Here is a 16,443-nt window from a genome sequence, read left to right as displayed (position 1 = left end):
CCTGAGGGTCTCCACCAAAAACTGTGGAGGAAAAGCCAATCTAACAAAATTCTAGGTTGATTACACACAGGAATAGGAAAAATAAATGCATGCCTGTCTCGCAGTTCACTCAAGACCAAGGCCAGACAGGAGGTATTAGTCACTCTTCTGAGCACAATATTAGGATGTTGAGTGCAGTCAGTCACAGAGTAACGTTCAGAATGGAGCCATCAAATTGGTTTCCTGGTCCCAAATTCACAATCAAAAGAGAGACTTCTCAAAGGGAGGGTTAAACATGGGAACAGAGGAGAAGAAACTGAGCCTTGGAAGGTGGCTGTGCCTCCAAGTTGAATTGTCATCCAATTCCTCCGGAGGAAAGGGAGTGTTTCTCCATGACACAGCCAGCAAAACATGCGAGAGTCACATCCTGGTGAAGGGCTGCAGCTGACCTTGGAGGACAGCTTTATGCACAGCAGCCCCTCCCTGAAGATAACGGGTAGGAATGCAAAGGGAAAGGGGCTTATTTTCAGGAAGGAATTAGGAGGATATTGCCCTTCTTGTGGGAGAGGGCTTATATCTGCATCCCCAACATGGGTGTCAAAGGATGAGCTGAGCACACCTTTGCCACCATCCTCTGAAAGCCCAGGGACAATCCTCATCCACATTTAAGTGGTGCTGCAGGGCTGAAGACCACAGTTCGGCAGCATCACCGAGGTTCCATCAACCATCACTGAGCGTTCCATCAGCACGGTTCCATCAACCATCTCCCAGGCCCTGGCAAACTCCACAAGAGTAAAGAATGAAAGACAAACTTCCTATTCCCTCTGCACTGCAGGAGCATCTCCCTTATGAGGAAAGGCTGAGGGAGCTGGGTCTCTATAGTTTGGAGAAGAGGAGACTGAGGGGTGACCTTATTAGTGTATATAAATATATAAAGGGGGAGTGTCACGAGGATGGAGCCAGGCTCTTCTCAGTGGCAAACAATGATAGGACAACGGGTAATGGGTATAAACTGGAACACAAGAGGTTCCACTTAAACTTGAGAAGAAACTTCTTCTCAGTGAGGGTGACAGAACACTGGAACAGGCTGCCCAGGGGGGGTGTGGAGTCTCCTTCTCTGGAGACATTCAAAACCCGCCTGGACACATTCCTGTGTAACCTTATCTAGGTGTTCCTGCTCTGGCAGGGGGATTGGACTAGATGATCTTTTGAGGTCCCTTCCAATCTCTAACATACTGTGATACTGTGAGCATTACCTGCTTACAGGGAGTGAGATGCACCTCAACTGCTGCTCCTTCCACACTTCTGCAAACCAGATCAGTTTAATAAGCCATTTCTATGCATAATAGTGTTGCAAATTCTGAATCCATTTGAGTGTCTTCAAATGAATCTGAGGATAGATTTGACTCACTTCAGCACAATCTGACTCACGCTTCTGGGGTATGGAAAAAACAGTTTGTGACTCCTGGGGGCTGTAAACTCTTGAATCTCACTGCATTTTATTTAAGAATACTCTATTTTATTTAAGAAGACTCTATTTTATTGAAGCCATGTTGCCAGAACTCTGTTTCTCTATGCATCTGCAGCACCGGAGGAGAGAACAAGGAGAAAACAGTAAGCAGAGAGTGAGTTAGAGTCATTTCCTTTTGCTAGGGCAGGAGCACATGGTGTATCTGCCTTTTTGAGGAAGACGCTAAGCATGTTTTGGGTAAAAAAAAGGCACGTTCCATTTTGCTAGAGATAAGCTTCATGCTCAAAGACTAAGATACGCAGTCAGTGTTAGGTGTTTGCTGAGCCAGTTCAGCTTCTGGATACAAAGGCCAAACTTTCCTATTATACAGGTTTTATAAGATTCCACCTCCTTTGATTTCTGAGGAGCTAATTCCCTGTAGTGAATGTGGACGGGCTCCTGTGAAGTTACTCTGTGTGTACACAAGACCCATCAAGTCTGTTCAAACTCATTACACAAAGGGAGAGTTCCCCTCTGAGCTCTTTGCACTGGTGCTCTCGGTTACGGTGAGGTTCTCTCTGATGGGATTTACACACACGGCTTCCACAAACAGCTCCAACCACCACCAAAAAGCCCCATATAAAGTCTTTTGCGTTGTCAAATGTACTTCCCTAACGGATAGGATTCCTTTTAAGAGCAGCTCATTCAAAATGATACAAATGACTTGTAATGTCTGTGTGAACATCAGATCCATACTAAGGACGTACTCAACAGGAGCTGCTTCTGAGAATCAAAGTTACATTCATGAAAGCAGCAAAGACTTAAGTAGACAAAGTATGATTTTACTTGACAGTATTTTCACTGAGCTGCTGGTGATTCATTGTAAACTCACGACCTCAAAATGCTTCATAACGCAAAGAATCTTCCAAGGAGGCAGACTCATTAATAAGTGAATGAGGACTAAGGCAGAACATATGTTCAAGATCAGTCTGCTCGGTCTCGAGTGCCAGACACTTGGTTTCTTTGTGCCAGGGGATGTGAGGGGTTTTGCATCAGATGCTGAAGAAGTCCAGAAAGCGCCAACACCCATCAACAGCAGTATTTTATCTTGAGAATGCAAACTCAGCTTCCTCCTAGCACTTCCATGGCCAGAGAGAGGAAGAGGGATGCTAAGAAGACTGCTGGATCCAGCCTGCAGACTCACACAGAACACTGGTTATTAGCCAGACCCTCAAGCCCCCTGGTTACCTATAGGGGCTACTGAGAAAATATACGCAGAGCCTGTCATGAGCACACAAACACAAGCAGCAACAGCCTCAAGCTGCAATGAGGCAAGTTCTGATTAGAATTAAGCTAAAAATAACATCTTCAACATGAAAACACTGGAAGAGAGGAACAGAAACATTATCACCTCTCCTATGGAGCCAGGCTGAGCAAGCTGGGCTGGGTCAGCCTGGGGAAGAGAAGGCTCCTGAAGGGGAGACCTTAGAGCAGCTCCAGTGTCTAAAGGGGCTGCAGGAAACCTGGAGAGGGGCTTTGGACAAGGGCCTGTAGGGACAGGCCAAGGGCAATGGCTTTAACCTGCCAGAGGGGAGACTGAGATGAGCTCTTAGGCAGAAGCTCTTCCCTGTGAGGGTGCTGAGGCGCTGGCACAGGGTGCCCAGAGGAGCTGTAGTGATTACTACAATCAATAAACAACTCCCCAGCAAGTCACAAGTTTCAATCTAAATCTGAAGCTGCTCAAACATCTCCCAAACACAACAGTTTTGATACTGCAAGGCATCGGTTGCATGGAAATGGGCTGATTCCATCCAAGTGCTCTATAAAAGGCAGTAACCATCGGCCAGGCCAGTCTGTCCAGCTTCCTGCCAGGCTGCCTGCCAGCCCCAGGGTGGGTAACTCCAAGCTCCCCAGTGCATAAAACAGAAGTCAGATATGAGCAGGCTCCCACGGGATGGGAATTCTGCTCCCTGGAGCTCTCTATTTACAATAGAGCCTCTATAGGGGTGTGTGTGTTGGGAAGGACAGGGATGCTTCTGCTATCATACAGTACCAATGGCTTCTCAGCAACAACGTTTAAGACTTGTTGTATTTCAAAAGACAGATGCCACTGCTGACAGCACAGGAGGGGGATGATGAGGCATCTCTGCACAAATCTGTGCGAGGGAAGACAATCCAAGCAGCAAGATGACAAATGAGAGGTGGGGAATCCCTGTCTCATCCCTTCTGCAGCATGTTTGCAGCTATTGTATTGCATTAAAATACATTACAGCTAGCTTGTACGCATACTGTAGGGGCTTTTAACACCCCGAGCTGAAACCCAGCAGCCAGCCTTCAGGAGTACACTGTCTCTGTGTCGCTAGACGTGGAATACAGATGCTCTGTCACAGCACAGTTGCGGCAAGGCTGACGACTAACACAGAACAAAAAGCCCAAAGAGTTCTGCTTTTGTACTCTCTACTTCCTCAGCTCTATACATGGGATTCTTGCCAGGATGTTGGTAATGGCAGCGGAGAATGCAAAGCTGCACATCAGTGTGTCGGGCTGCTTCCAAGCAAGGACGTCTCAATGGATTTAACTCCACTAACCTGCTTCTGCAACACTTGGCTGTGTGAAATCGATGTGTTTTCCTGGTTACCCTCTGCATCCACTAGTTTAATATCGGCTTGAATGCACTTCTTGCATTTCCAACAGCAGCAGCAGCATCTCAAGACAACTGTGCAGAGACCCATACTTGCCATGCTGTACAACATGCAGGTGAGCTGTCCACTGATGCTGGATAACAGCATTAGGGTTGTGGTACCTCAACCCATCACTCCTGAGGGCCAGAAGGCGACGAGTTGCTTGGGAATGCTGCTGAAGTGCTGAGCCACAGCACTTGATAATGGTACAGAGTACACTGGCAGCATCGTCATCAGGCTCCAGGTTGGCCACCCACCCGTGATGCTCCAAGCTCTACTTGATCGATGACAATACTCATGTAAAGCAGCCTATAAAGGTCTGTTAGGCTGGGAGGTTTTGCAACTCCAGCCTGCTATGCAAACTGAACAAGGAAATGCCTCTTTGCCAAACCACACCCCCACAGAACCAGGGACACCGTGTACCCAACAGCACTCTCCATCTGAAGCCCTCCCCTGGCTGTTTGCACAAAAAGGATCTGTTCAATCCTACCTTCAGTAGGACCTTGGTTAATCGATACCATCTGAATGGATTTCTATTTATTCTTGCCTTTGGGAAGGCATGAGTGGGGAGGAAAAGGATTTAAAGTAAGCTTATAGAAGCCTATAATACTACTAATTGAAGATGTTAGAGTGCTTTACCAATAGCAAGTAAAACGTATGTATCTGACAGGAGAAATGAAGCAGGAAAATGCAAAGCACCTTGTCCAAGCTTGGCAACAGATGAGCAGTACAAACTGCATACAGAGCTCCAGCCTCCGTGGCTGCATCCTATTACCCTTTTATTTCGTAAGAACTCAATCTCATTTTGCACTGCAAGGTTTTCCATATAGTTTTAAATGTTAATTCTGAGCTGCATCTCAGTAGCCTGATGTGATACTGTCTCACCCATTATCTCCTCCTCTAGACACATACAATATACAAGAGATTTAGCATTTGAGAGCTAAGAAAGAGATGAAAAAGTCATACATTTTAATCTAAAGGCAAATTCGTTCTCATATAGGCATACTGAATGCAGGTTTGAAGTAGCACTGATAATTCTTGATCCTGCCACGAGAGAAAACACTGCTTGGAAACTGTGGGAAAACTGAAAGTACTAAATATAGACTTTCAGTAGCATCTTAAGATGTTTCCATTTCCTGCATTAATATGTTGTATCGTGTATTTTATGTATTAACTGCTAGCTATACCCACGCTTTGCTGCAGGCAGAGATGAAACGAACATCCAAACCCATCACATGATGCTACACTATAAGGATGAAGAGCATCGCTCTAAGAGCATCCCTTTAGTAACATTTCCTTTTCTGCAGCTTGGATGCAGGCAGCTCTGCACATACCAGCAGAGCAGCGGGTGGCAGGCTCCTGGAGAATTCACACAGCTTAAAACAGTCGCATCCAGAAACATCAGCTCGCTGGAAATGAGCTAGATGGGGTATCAGCAGTAGTACACGTGCCATCCGCACCATGCTTTGCTCACACTTGATGTATCTGGCTTTCCAACATCACTGAAGAGCATGTGATAGGGCTTGTGGTGGCCACAGAGCTTTTGGAAACCCTGTGGGTTGTGGTCCCTGCTCTGCTGTATACCTGTCATTGCACCTTCACACCATAACTGCTCTCCCTAAAGCTCATCTCTCTCATCAGAGTAACAAGCTCCAGAGTTCCATGAAGCAAGCTTTAAACTGGATAGCTGTTTGTACATAAGGCAACATAAAGTACTTCGTATTATTAGGGCCACCTAAAGATGCTGTGAGGGCTGGAGCAGCTCTGCTCTGGAGCCAGGCTGAGAGAGCTGGGCTGGGTCAGCCTGGAGAAAAGAAGGCTCCTGAAGGGGAGACCTGAGAGCAGCTCCAGTGCCTAAAGGGGCTGCAGGAAACCTGGAGAGGGGCTTTGGACAAGGGCCTGTAGGGACAGGCCAAGGGAAATGGCTTTAACCTGCCAGAGGGGAGACTGAGATGAGCTCTTAGGCAGAAGCTCTTCCCTGTGAGGGTGCTGAGGCGCTGGCCCAGGGTGCCCAGAGAAGCTGTGGCTGCCCCATCCCTGGCAGTGTTCGTGGCCATGACAACACAGCAGCCAGGATGAAGGGGGATGAGGGAAGAAGCACTTCTTGTATGAAAGATGAGCAGCAGTCTCCCAGAAGAGGTGCTGAGAAGCTGGAAAGGAAGAGTGCATTTCAGACATGTTCACAACTCGATGTATCTGCAGTGAATCCTGAAAGAATAAAATCCCTTTTTTCCCTTTTCAGATGAAGTTACATCTTGTCCCCATTACCTTCACGCCAGACTAAGAGCCCAAAGCAAATAAAACTGTGAGATATAAACCTGCTATTATAAAACCGCAGGCTCAAGAAGGCAGAAACAGTGATTTCTAAGCGGGAAGTAAACAGGCTGTACTACCTCCATCCCTCAGAGACTACATGTTACTGCCTTATCCGCAGGCAGAACTCAGTGACTAAGGCTCCTCACAAAGACTTGGTGTCTTTGCAAATGAAAATGGGTTTTTTTCTGGTTAAAAGCCAAGGCTTCAAACATAACTAGCCATGTCCATGTGTTAATAACCATGTCAGTACTGTTCTGTGTTCATGTGAACAGATAAAATGAAAGAATATGTGAAACAGTTGTGAGTCATATGTAGCATTTAGGATATAGGCTTTCACCCCTGAGCTAGAGAAATCAGCCTCAGTTAGGGGAAAATCTAATCTAAATACAGATTACTAATGATTTTTTTAGTCTCAGAGTTTCATGTTAAGTAAAAGTATCATTAATACACAAGTATTTACATGGTCAAGGTGATGGTTTTTCACCATTTAAAAAGAGCAGGACCCATCCTTTGCCTGATGTTCGCTTCCCAACACTAACAGACACATGGCTGCAACTTCTACAGGTATAAAGAGTGTATTTAAGATCCTGTATTCCTCTTACTCTGTGTGTAACTGTGTGCAGATGTATTTGCCTGAGAGAACCAAATCAGACATCAGAGTAAGCACCACTGCAAGCTGGATACCAAACTGACCTGGAATTTACATTCCTGAGATCCAGGCAAACCCTGCATCCTAGAGATGTAAAAGGAGTTGAAAGCCAGTGCTTTTATCTTGCTTTTTGAGCAAGAAATCGAAAGAAGAAGAAAAAAGACTTCAGAAGCACTGGTGTCTTGCACTTTCAAACATTAAAAGTCTCATAAAGCCAGACTTTTAGAGTATGGGACAGACCCTGGTTAAGAGAGCACAGGGGAGGAAGGCAAGAAAAGAAGGCTCAGGGGAGACTTACCCCTGTGTTCCAGTATTTAAAGGGTGGCTACAAAGAAGATGGAGACTCCCCTTAGACAAGGAGTCCCATGGAAAAGATGAGGGGTGATGGGCACAAGTTAACTCCTGGGGAGATTCCAGCTGGACACAAGAGGGAAGTTTTCCCAATGAGAGCATTGGAATAATCTCCCCAGGGAAGTGATGGATTCCTCAGTGTTGGACACCGTTAAGATTCATCTGCACAGGGTGCTGGGACGTCTGAACCTAGGTCATACTTTACCTGGAAAGGTTGGATCAGATGATCCTTGAGGTCCCTTCCAACCTGGGGTTCTGTGATTCTGTGCTGATTAACACATGCCATTTACCACTTTGCTTGGGAACGTATAAGCCAGCTCTTGTGAACACAGATATTCCAGGTTCACACTAAACCCCATGTTCAGCTGCTACAACAAATTTTCTGCAACTATATTGCTATGGGATAAGGGGAAACAGAAGATACAAGAGTCCAGCTGCCTGGGGCTTCCTGCACCCTGGAACACGGCTGCAGAGAATCCAAAGCTGATCCATAGCCCATCCTTCAGCCCACCAAAGTGCAGCGAGCAAAACGGACCACTCCAGCACACAGCTCCATGTGGCACAAGAGGAGTGCTCCTACAAGTGCACATAAAGATGTCTCAGTGTTAATGGTACCAGAATTCTGTATGCAAAGCCATCCTACCACAGACACTGATATAGTGGCAATGTGATAACCAGTCCTAGCGCAGTCCTCCTGCAAAGCACACATTAACTTGCAGGTACTTTCGTATCTGACAAAACTTTAAAGTGCTCTTTTAAGGATAAGTTGTGTTTTTATGTCTCTAAGTCATGTAGAAGCCAGCACTGTCAAATGGGGAGTTTCTGTTTGAATACCCACTGCCTGTGCTAACGGCTACTCCACATGCATCCAATAGCACTGACCTCTTGTGCTTTCTTACCAGTGTATGGCATGAAAGGAGAAAACATTCACCTGAAGAGGGAAACGGCTTCCTTCACTGCTGCTGCCTGTGCTTTTCAAACCCTCTTCAGTGTTCAACTTGCTCAGGTATCAGACTGAACTGCAACAGAGAACCATAGAATGATTTGTGCAGGAAAGGACCTTAAGATCATCCAGTTCCAACCCCCTGCCTGGGCAGGGACACTGCACCTTAGACCATGTCACACAAGGCTCTGTCCAATCTGCCCTTCAACACCGCCAGCGATGGAGCATTCACAACACTGACAAAAGGGACTTTGTGGAAGGGACATGAGTTGGCAGAACTTCAACTGCTCATGAAAAGCTTCTCATTATCTGGTCCCTTTACTACACCACTCTCCATCTGCACACACACACACACACACACACATATATATATGTAACCATAGAATCAAGCAGGTTGGAAAAGAACTTTAAAAGCTCATCCAGTCCAACCATTCCCCAGCACTGCCAAGGCCACCACTAACCCATAGCACTGAGGCCTCGTCTCCATGGTGTGTGAACCCTTGCAGGGACAGTGACTGCAGCCCTGCCCTGGGCAGCCTGTGACAATGCCTGAGCACCCTTTGGGGCAGGAATTGTTCCTCAGCTCCATCTAAACCTGCCCTGGTCCCAATGGTCCCAAATATTAGTTACTTCTGTAAGACGTCTACTGGAATCAATATGCTGACATGACACAACACACTCTTGTGGAGATCCTACAGTGTAGACATAATCCTGAGCCCACCTTTTAAGTGCAGAGATTATTCTCTATCATGACCAGCAGTATCTATGAACACAACAAAAGCTATTTTGGCTCAGTCTGAAGTACCATATTGAAAGCCCTAAGGTTTGTGCCTTGCAGTAAAAGCTGCTGAATAAAGTGCACAGTTTAGATGGACATAATGAGGCAGACAGCAAATCAGGACAAGGGGAATGGCTTTAAATTGACAGAGGGGGGATTTAGACTGGACATTAGGAAGAAATTAGAATCATAGAACAGTTATGGTTGGAAAGGACCTTAAGATCATCCAGTTCCAACCCCCCTGCCATGGGCAGGGACACCCCACACTAAACCATGTCACCCAAGGCCTCATCCAACCTGGCCTTGAACACTGCCAAGGATGGAGCATTCACAACCTCCCTGGGCAACCCATTCCAGTGCCTCACCACCCTCACAGTAAAGAATTTCTTCCTTAGATCCAATCTAAACTTCCCCTGTTTCAGTTTGAACCCATTACTCCTTGTCCTGTCACTACAGTCCCTGATGAAGAATCCCTCCCCAGCATCCTTGTAGGCCCCCTTCAGATACTGGAAGGCTGCTCTGAGGTCTCCACGCAGCCTTCTCTTCTCCAGGCTGAACAGCCCCAACTTTCTCAGCCTGTCTCCATACAGGAGGTGCTCCAGCCCCTGATCATCCTCGTGGCCTCCTCTGGACTTGTTCCAACACTTCCATGTCCTTTTGATGTTGAGGACACCAGAACTGCACACAATGCTCCAAGTGAGGTCTCACGAGAGCAGAGTAGAGGGGCAGGATCACCTCCTTCGACCTGCTGGTCACGCTCCTCTTGATGCAGCCCAGGATAAAGTTGGGGATAAAGTTCTGGGCTGCGAGCGCACACTGAAGCTGCCTCACGTTCATTTTCTCATTGACCAACACCCCCAAGTCCTTCTCCGCAGGGCTGCTCTGAATCTCTTCTCTGCCCAACCTGTAGCTGTGCCTGGGATTGCTCCAACCCAGGTGTAGGACCTTGCACTTGGCATGGTTAAACTGCATAAGGTTGGCATCAGCCCACTTCACTGTGAGGGTGGTGAGGATCAAGCACCTCAGATCCCAAAGCCTGACTATGTTAAAGAATTGCCCATTGAGGAGCTAACCCCAGAGCTTACTGCTTCCCTCAGTATAGAGCAACCTAAACGATGATTCCAGTATCTGATCTCCAACTAGGAACCATCAAAGAACACAGCAGTGTTGCAGAAAGCTATAAGTTTCAAGATGAAGGGTTCTGTGTCCCTTGGTCTAAAGCTGCTGTTTTTACCCAGAGCTCCAGCTGTGCAAAGGTTTGGCATAAACACCTCTCCCTTTTCTTTGCACACATGATGTTCCAGATGAACAACCTAATGGATTGCCTTGGAAACGCAATACACAGAGCTCCCTAGGGGCTCTTGGCAGAATTCCTTTCTTACCTGCTCCCGATAAGCAATGCCCAATTTTAACAGCCTTTTCCAGCTGCCAGAAAGCCACAGGGGTTGCATCATGTGTGGCCACTCTCCAGAGACAGACAGAGCAGGTATCACGACTCAACCCTTGCATGCCTGACAATGCATTCGGTTACACTCCACCTCAAGGACTGCACCACTCACTTTGGTTTTGTCCTGCATTTGTTCCGGCAGCTCCCTGTTTTCCTCTGATGACAACCCATGGGAGACAAGCTGGCAACACAACGGACCCCGTAGTGTTGCTGAGGTTTACATCCATCAGGAGAAACCAACAGCTATGAATGGTGCTCAGTAGATATAGAAGGAAGGTGTTAACAACTATCCTGGAGGGAACTTTTCTTATTGTATCAACATTTATGCCAAAAAGCCTGTTGTGCAGAACACATCATCCGCCAGCCTCCAGTGCAAATGGAGAGGGAAATGAAGGAAGTCTTTGGTAATTTGATTAATGTTTTCAATATGAATTTTGAGACAGACCCCAGCCTGGTTTGTGTTGGAAGGGACCTTAAAGCTCACCCAGTCCCAACCCACTGCCACGGGCAGGGACACCTTCCACTAGAGCAGCTTGCTCCAAGTCCCTGTGTCCAACCTGGCCTTGAACACTGCCAGGGATGGGGCAGCCACAGCTTCTCTGGGCACCCTGGGCCAGCGCCTCAGCACCCTCACAGGGAAGAGCTTCTGCCTAAGAGCTCATCTCAGTCTCCCCTCTGGCAGGTTAAAGCCATTCCCCTTGGCCTGTCCCTGCAGGCCCTTGTCCAAAGCCCCTCTCCAGGTTTCCTGCAGCCCCTTTAGGCACTGGAGCTGCTCTCAGGTCTCCCCTTCAGGAGCCTTCTCTTCTCCAGGCTGACCCAGCCCAGCTCTCTCAGCCTGGCTCCAGAGCAGAGCTGCTCCAGCCCTCGCAGCATCTCCATGGCCTCCTCTGGACTCTTAAATCCCATCACAACTTCTATTCCCCACCCTGACAAGGCACTTCTCAATGTAGTTTGGCACAACACTCCAACAGAAAACTTACTGTATGTTACCAAGAGAGGGATCAGGCCATTAGGGAGCACTGAACAATGGGAGTTCTTCAGAACAAATGTTGGCAACTGCATTATCACTTCCAGCACTGACTATAAGCATTGCAGGGAAGAAGTTGACCTCACGCAGGACTTTTCTATTTCTAACTCTGATCTCTGAGGGAATGTGCTAAGGAAACAATCATCCTACTGAATCACTTCAGGAATTTTACAGCCGAGAAGATTTATTACCATAAAACAGGTCTGGAAAAAAGAATATCTGAGGAGACTCAATAGCTATTAAATCAGTACGGAAAACATGATGCTGAAGGAATTGCATATGTCTGACACATGTTCTACCACTTTTTAAATAGCAAGTGCCTATAAAAAGCAAGTCTGTAGGATTACTTACTCTTTTCAGACCAAAAAAAGAGACACAGGTACAAATGTAAAGTCATAGGAAAACAATATATAAAGCAGCACAAAAAGCTGCTTGATGAACTGGAGCCATCAATACTTTCCAAACCCCTGTGTGAAACACATCCTCATCCCTCAGCAAGCTGAGACACATTCTGCAGCCTTACAGATACTTTAAAGTTGAGTCAACAGTACACAGAAAGCCTCACGCAAGCTTTTAATGAGTCCACTCACTAGCCAGTGTGAAACGAAGCTCAGAATAACCTGAGGTTTGGTTATTAGAATTGCAACACAGATGTTGCTATCACATCGTACAGGTTCAAGACAGCTAAAAGCATCCATCTTTGCCTTTGTCTATTACAAGTGAATCAGCAAGCCTTGTTATCTAAAATACTACTGAGAAACATCCTGCTTTCTTGACCAAAGTGGAAAAGCCTCCTGCACTAAACCATCAACACACAGAGAACTCTCAAGTAAATGGCTTTGACACATCTGAAAACACTCAGCCACAAATACAGCAGCCTTAAAGGAAAGTTAAAGCTTTTCTTACACCAACAGATAGTATGGCAAATACCAACAAGCTCTGGAGCCCAAAACCCCTTTCCAGCCCTTTGTGCATCCCTGCAGGTTGGTCTGAGGCTCCGAATGTTACCAGAACCCGTTTAATAGATAAAGCCTATCCCTGCAAACCTCCCCTCTCCACATCCTTGGACCATCACTGCTACAATAACAGTAATAAAGCAACTACATGACACTTATCTTGAACTACTTTACGCTTGACACAGCGATGAGAATGGGAAAGACATTATCTACCCAATGCAACTCACCCTGAACCACATGGCTTGGAGCCAGGGAACTCAGGACAGCTCTATGAACTGCACATGCTCCACTCACAGCCCAAGAAATGACAAAACTACTTGTCTTTTGAACTAAATGACTGTCTTACAGAAGAGCTGGCCCACAGTCTTACAGAAGAGAAGAATGAGCTTTCTTTGACTTACATTTTGGATTGTCCCGGTTGTACAACTCAGTCGCTGTTTCTTCTTCTGCAACAAGACAGAGAAGACAAATTCAGTTACAAGAAGTATTAGCTTGAAGTTTGTCATTATATTGGTAATTAATGGTTCAAGTTTACTGTTTGCTTTCAAATAGCACTGGAAAATACTTCCGTTATTCATAAATGCTCCATCCCTGGCAGTGTTCAAGGCCAGGTTGGACAGAGCCTTGGGTGACATGGGCTAGTGTGAGGTGTCCCTCCCCAAGGCAGGGGACTGGAACTGGGTGAGCCTAAGGTCCTTTCCAACCCAAACCATTTTATGATTCCATGATTTTTGCTTCTCTGATTTTGATTGCCAGACTATTTCTGTTACATGGAATTGCTCTACCAAGACGAACTGTGGACACTGGCCCCTGATTTCAGTGTAACACTGCAGAACTAGAACTAAATTCCCAATCCTACTGCAGACTTTCCCAAAGAAATTCCTTATAGCGACGAAGAAAGTGAAGAAATGTAAAGAAGGATTTAATTGCTCAAAGATAACAACATAGTGTCTTGTCAGACTCTGTGTCTGTTCCTTGCTGGCCTTCAGCACAGAATCAGAGAATAGTTAGGGTTGGAAAGGACCTTAAGATCATCCAGTTCCAACCCCCCTGTCATGGGCAGGGACACCTCACACTAAACCATGGCACCCAAGGCTCTGTCCAACCTGGCCTTGAACACCGCCAAGGATGGAGCATTCACAACCTCCCTGGGCAACCCATTCCAGTGCCTCACCACCCTCTCAGTAAAGAATTTCTTCCTCCTTAGATCCAATCTAAACTTCCCCTGTTTCAGTTTGAACCCGTTACCCCTTGTCCTGTCACTGCAGTCCCTAATGAAGAGTCCATCTCCAGCATCCTTGTAGCCCCCTTCAGACACTGGAAGCTGCTCTGAGGTCTCCACGCAGCCTTCTCTTCTCCAGGCTGAACAGCCCCAACTTTCTCAGCCTGTCTCCATACGGGAGGTGCTCAGCCCCTGATCATCCTCGTGGCCTCCTCTGGACTTGTTCCAACAGTTCCATGCCCTTTTGATGTTGAGGACACCAGAACTGCACACAATGCTCCAAGTGAGGTCTCACGAGAGCAGAGTAGAGGGGCAGGATCACCTCCTAGCATCTACTTCAGAAAGGTGATGTCCTTGGGTCTGAAGCCATAGACGCTAAAGGAGGTTTCAGACACCCTAAGATATGTTGTTTAATTTGGATAGGTTGGTCAATATGTCCTGCTCTGTGCTTTGGGTTCAAATCTGTAAGAACAAAGAAAGTAGATCTGTATCTTATGTGAATTCGCTTCTGTTTGATAAAGCATTTTGAAGGTTAAAACACGAAAAGCAAGCAACCAAAAACACAAACCCAAGAATCTCAGTAGAGTTATGAGAGCATTGTCCTTGAAAAGAATGCTCTGAAGCTACATTCTCTATTTAGCCACATAATTAGTAAACCTTTAGCAGACACAGAGAAACTTCCTCATTCCCTTTCTATGGCAAGTAGTGACCTGGAAGAACTACACAAACCTCCATAAAGAACTGGTATGTGCCAGATAATAGAATAAGTAACAGGGGATGTACTGGTAACTGAAGTGCAGAGCCAGCTCCTTGCTCAAGGTTAGCACTGTTCTTGTTCTGAGGCAATCACTGCCAAGGAAAGAAGAGATAGAAAGAGGAGGACACTCAGAAAGAATGTGGCCTCTGGCTACTGTTTGCAGACAGGAAAGGTAACAGAGCAACAAGTAAATGCTGACGTTGATTTGACAACCTGCTTAAACCTCTCAGCAAGGTAGGGAGCCATGGGAAATGGAGATGGGGCAGTAATCAACACAGTACCTGAGCGTCTGAGTTTTCAGGCCATGTCATAGTCTTTTCCCCTAGGGAAGAGAGTATCTCACTAATTCACCAGACAACTCTCATACAGCTGTACCCCAGACAGGTTTGGGTTGGAAGGGACCTTAAAGCTCATCCAGCTCCAACCCTGGCCACAGGCAGGGACACCTTCCACTGGAGCAGCTTGCTCCAAGCCCCTGTGTCCAACCTGGCCTTGAACACTGCCAGGGATGGGGCAGCCACAGCTTCTCTGGGCACCCTGGGCCAGCGCCTCAGCACCCTCACAGGGAAGAGCTTCTGCCTAAGAGCTCAGCTCAGTCTCCCCTCTGGCAGGTTAAAGCCATTCCCCTTGGCCTGTCCCTTCAGGCTCTTGTCCCAAGCCCCTCTCCAGGTTTCCTGCAGCCCCTTTAGGCACTGGAGCTGCTCTCAGGTCTCCCCTTCAGGAGCCTTCTCTTCTCCAGGCTGCCCCAGCCCAGCTCTCTCAGCCTGGCTCCAGAGCAGAGCTGCTCCAGCCCTCGCAGCACCTCCATGGCCTCCTCTGCACTCGCTCCAGCAGCTCCACGTCCCTCTTGTGCTGCTGCCCCAGAGCTGGATCAGGGCTGCAGGAGGGGTCTCCCCAGAGCACAGCAGAGGGGCAGGATCCCCTCCCTGAGCTGCTGCTCACGCTCTGGGGTTGCAGCCCAGCACACGGGGCGGGGGGGTTCTGGTCTCAACCGTACACTGAAGCCAGGTCAGGGGGAGCTTCTCATCGCCCAGCACCCCGAAGTCCTTCTCCTCAGGCTGCTCCATCCATAGAATCACAGAATGGTTTGGGTTAGAAAGGACCTCAACATCATCCAGTTCCAACCCCCTGCCATGGGCAGCCTGAACTGGTGCTTGGGATTGCCCCAATCCATGTGCAGGACCTTGCACTTGCATGAAAAGGCCAAGAGCATGAGAAGTGTTTTCTTAATCTCAACCAACCTAAGCTCTACCACCTCAATATGAAATCAATACATACATCATTTGGGGGCATGAAATCATCCCACTCCTGTAACAGGGACACCGTTAACCTCCAAGCTATTTAATTTCCCAGAACAACAATAGAGCTTTATGAAGCGTGCTTGTCACTAATGACCTGACCACTGCTTTTGTGAAGCTCGCCTCTAAAATGCACAGCCCATAGTTGTGGGTTTAAGAAATGACATTTCTTCTCTCAAAACGCTGGTGTGAAGGAAGAAAATAACAATCCAGGAAGGAATTAAACTCAAGAGTACTGTCAACTATACAAAGGAAAGCCACACAAGTCCACATTTCATCATACTCCTCCAGATTTTAAATAGATCAACATATTTTGGAGCAGGGTGTGATCTTCTGCTAGCTATGCCCCTTCCAAATTGGCAACTCCGCTGAATTCAGTAGCTTCTTCTTCCAAATCCCAAACTCCGGTTGAAAATAGATCGCACAATGGAGTCCTACAGCTGAATATACTCCAGGGGAAAATAACCTCCTTTCATTTATTGCAAATTCATTTGCAGGACAGTATATCATTAGTATAGACAAAATACATGTATTATAGCAACAGGGGAGAGATTCTGTGCAAACAGTTCATAGAATCACAGAATGCTTT

General features: G+C 46.9%; 1 protein-coding gene across 24 annotated transcripts in view; it reads right to left on the bottom strand.

Annotated features, from left to right (window-relative positions):
- The window catches only part of LOC308224887 (uncharacterized protein), a 153,519-nt gene that overhangs the window by 69,673 nt on the left and 67,403 nt on the right, over window positions 1–16,443 (bottom strand). For 14 of the 24 annotated variants that reach the window (XM_080625205.1, XM_080625208.1, XM_080625199.1 and 11 more), the window contains 2 exons: window positions 13,826–14,261; window positions 12,979–13,023 (listed from right to left, as the gene is read on the bottom strand). In XM_080625205.1, coding sequence (XP_080481331.1) covers window positions 12,979–13,023; window positions 13,826–13,873 — 93 coding nt within the window. In that variant the 5' untranslated portion in view covers window positions 13,874–14,261. Of the gene's footprint in view, window positions 1–8,357; window positions 8,446–12,978; window positions 13,024–13,825; window positions 14,262–16,443 lie in introns of all 24 variants that reach the window. The other 10 variants (XR_013957594.1, XR_013957595.1, XR_013957596.1 and 7 more) reach the window with 2 other exon arrangements.

This window comes from Psittacula echo, assembly GCF_963264785.1.
Source record: "Psittacula echo genome assembly, chromosome: 1".
NCBI classification, from domain to species: domain Eukaryota; kingdom Metazoa; phylum Chordata; class Aves; order Psittaciformes; family Psittacidae; genus Psittacula; species Psittacula echo.
The sequence above is the reverse complement of the archived record's forward strand: the minus strand, read 5'-3'. Positions and strand labels throughout refer to the sequence as shown.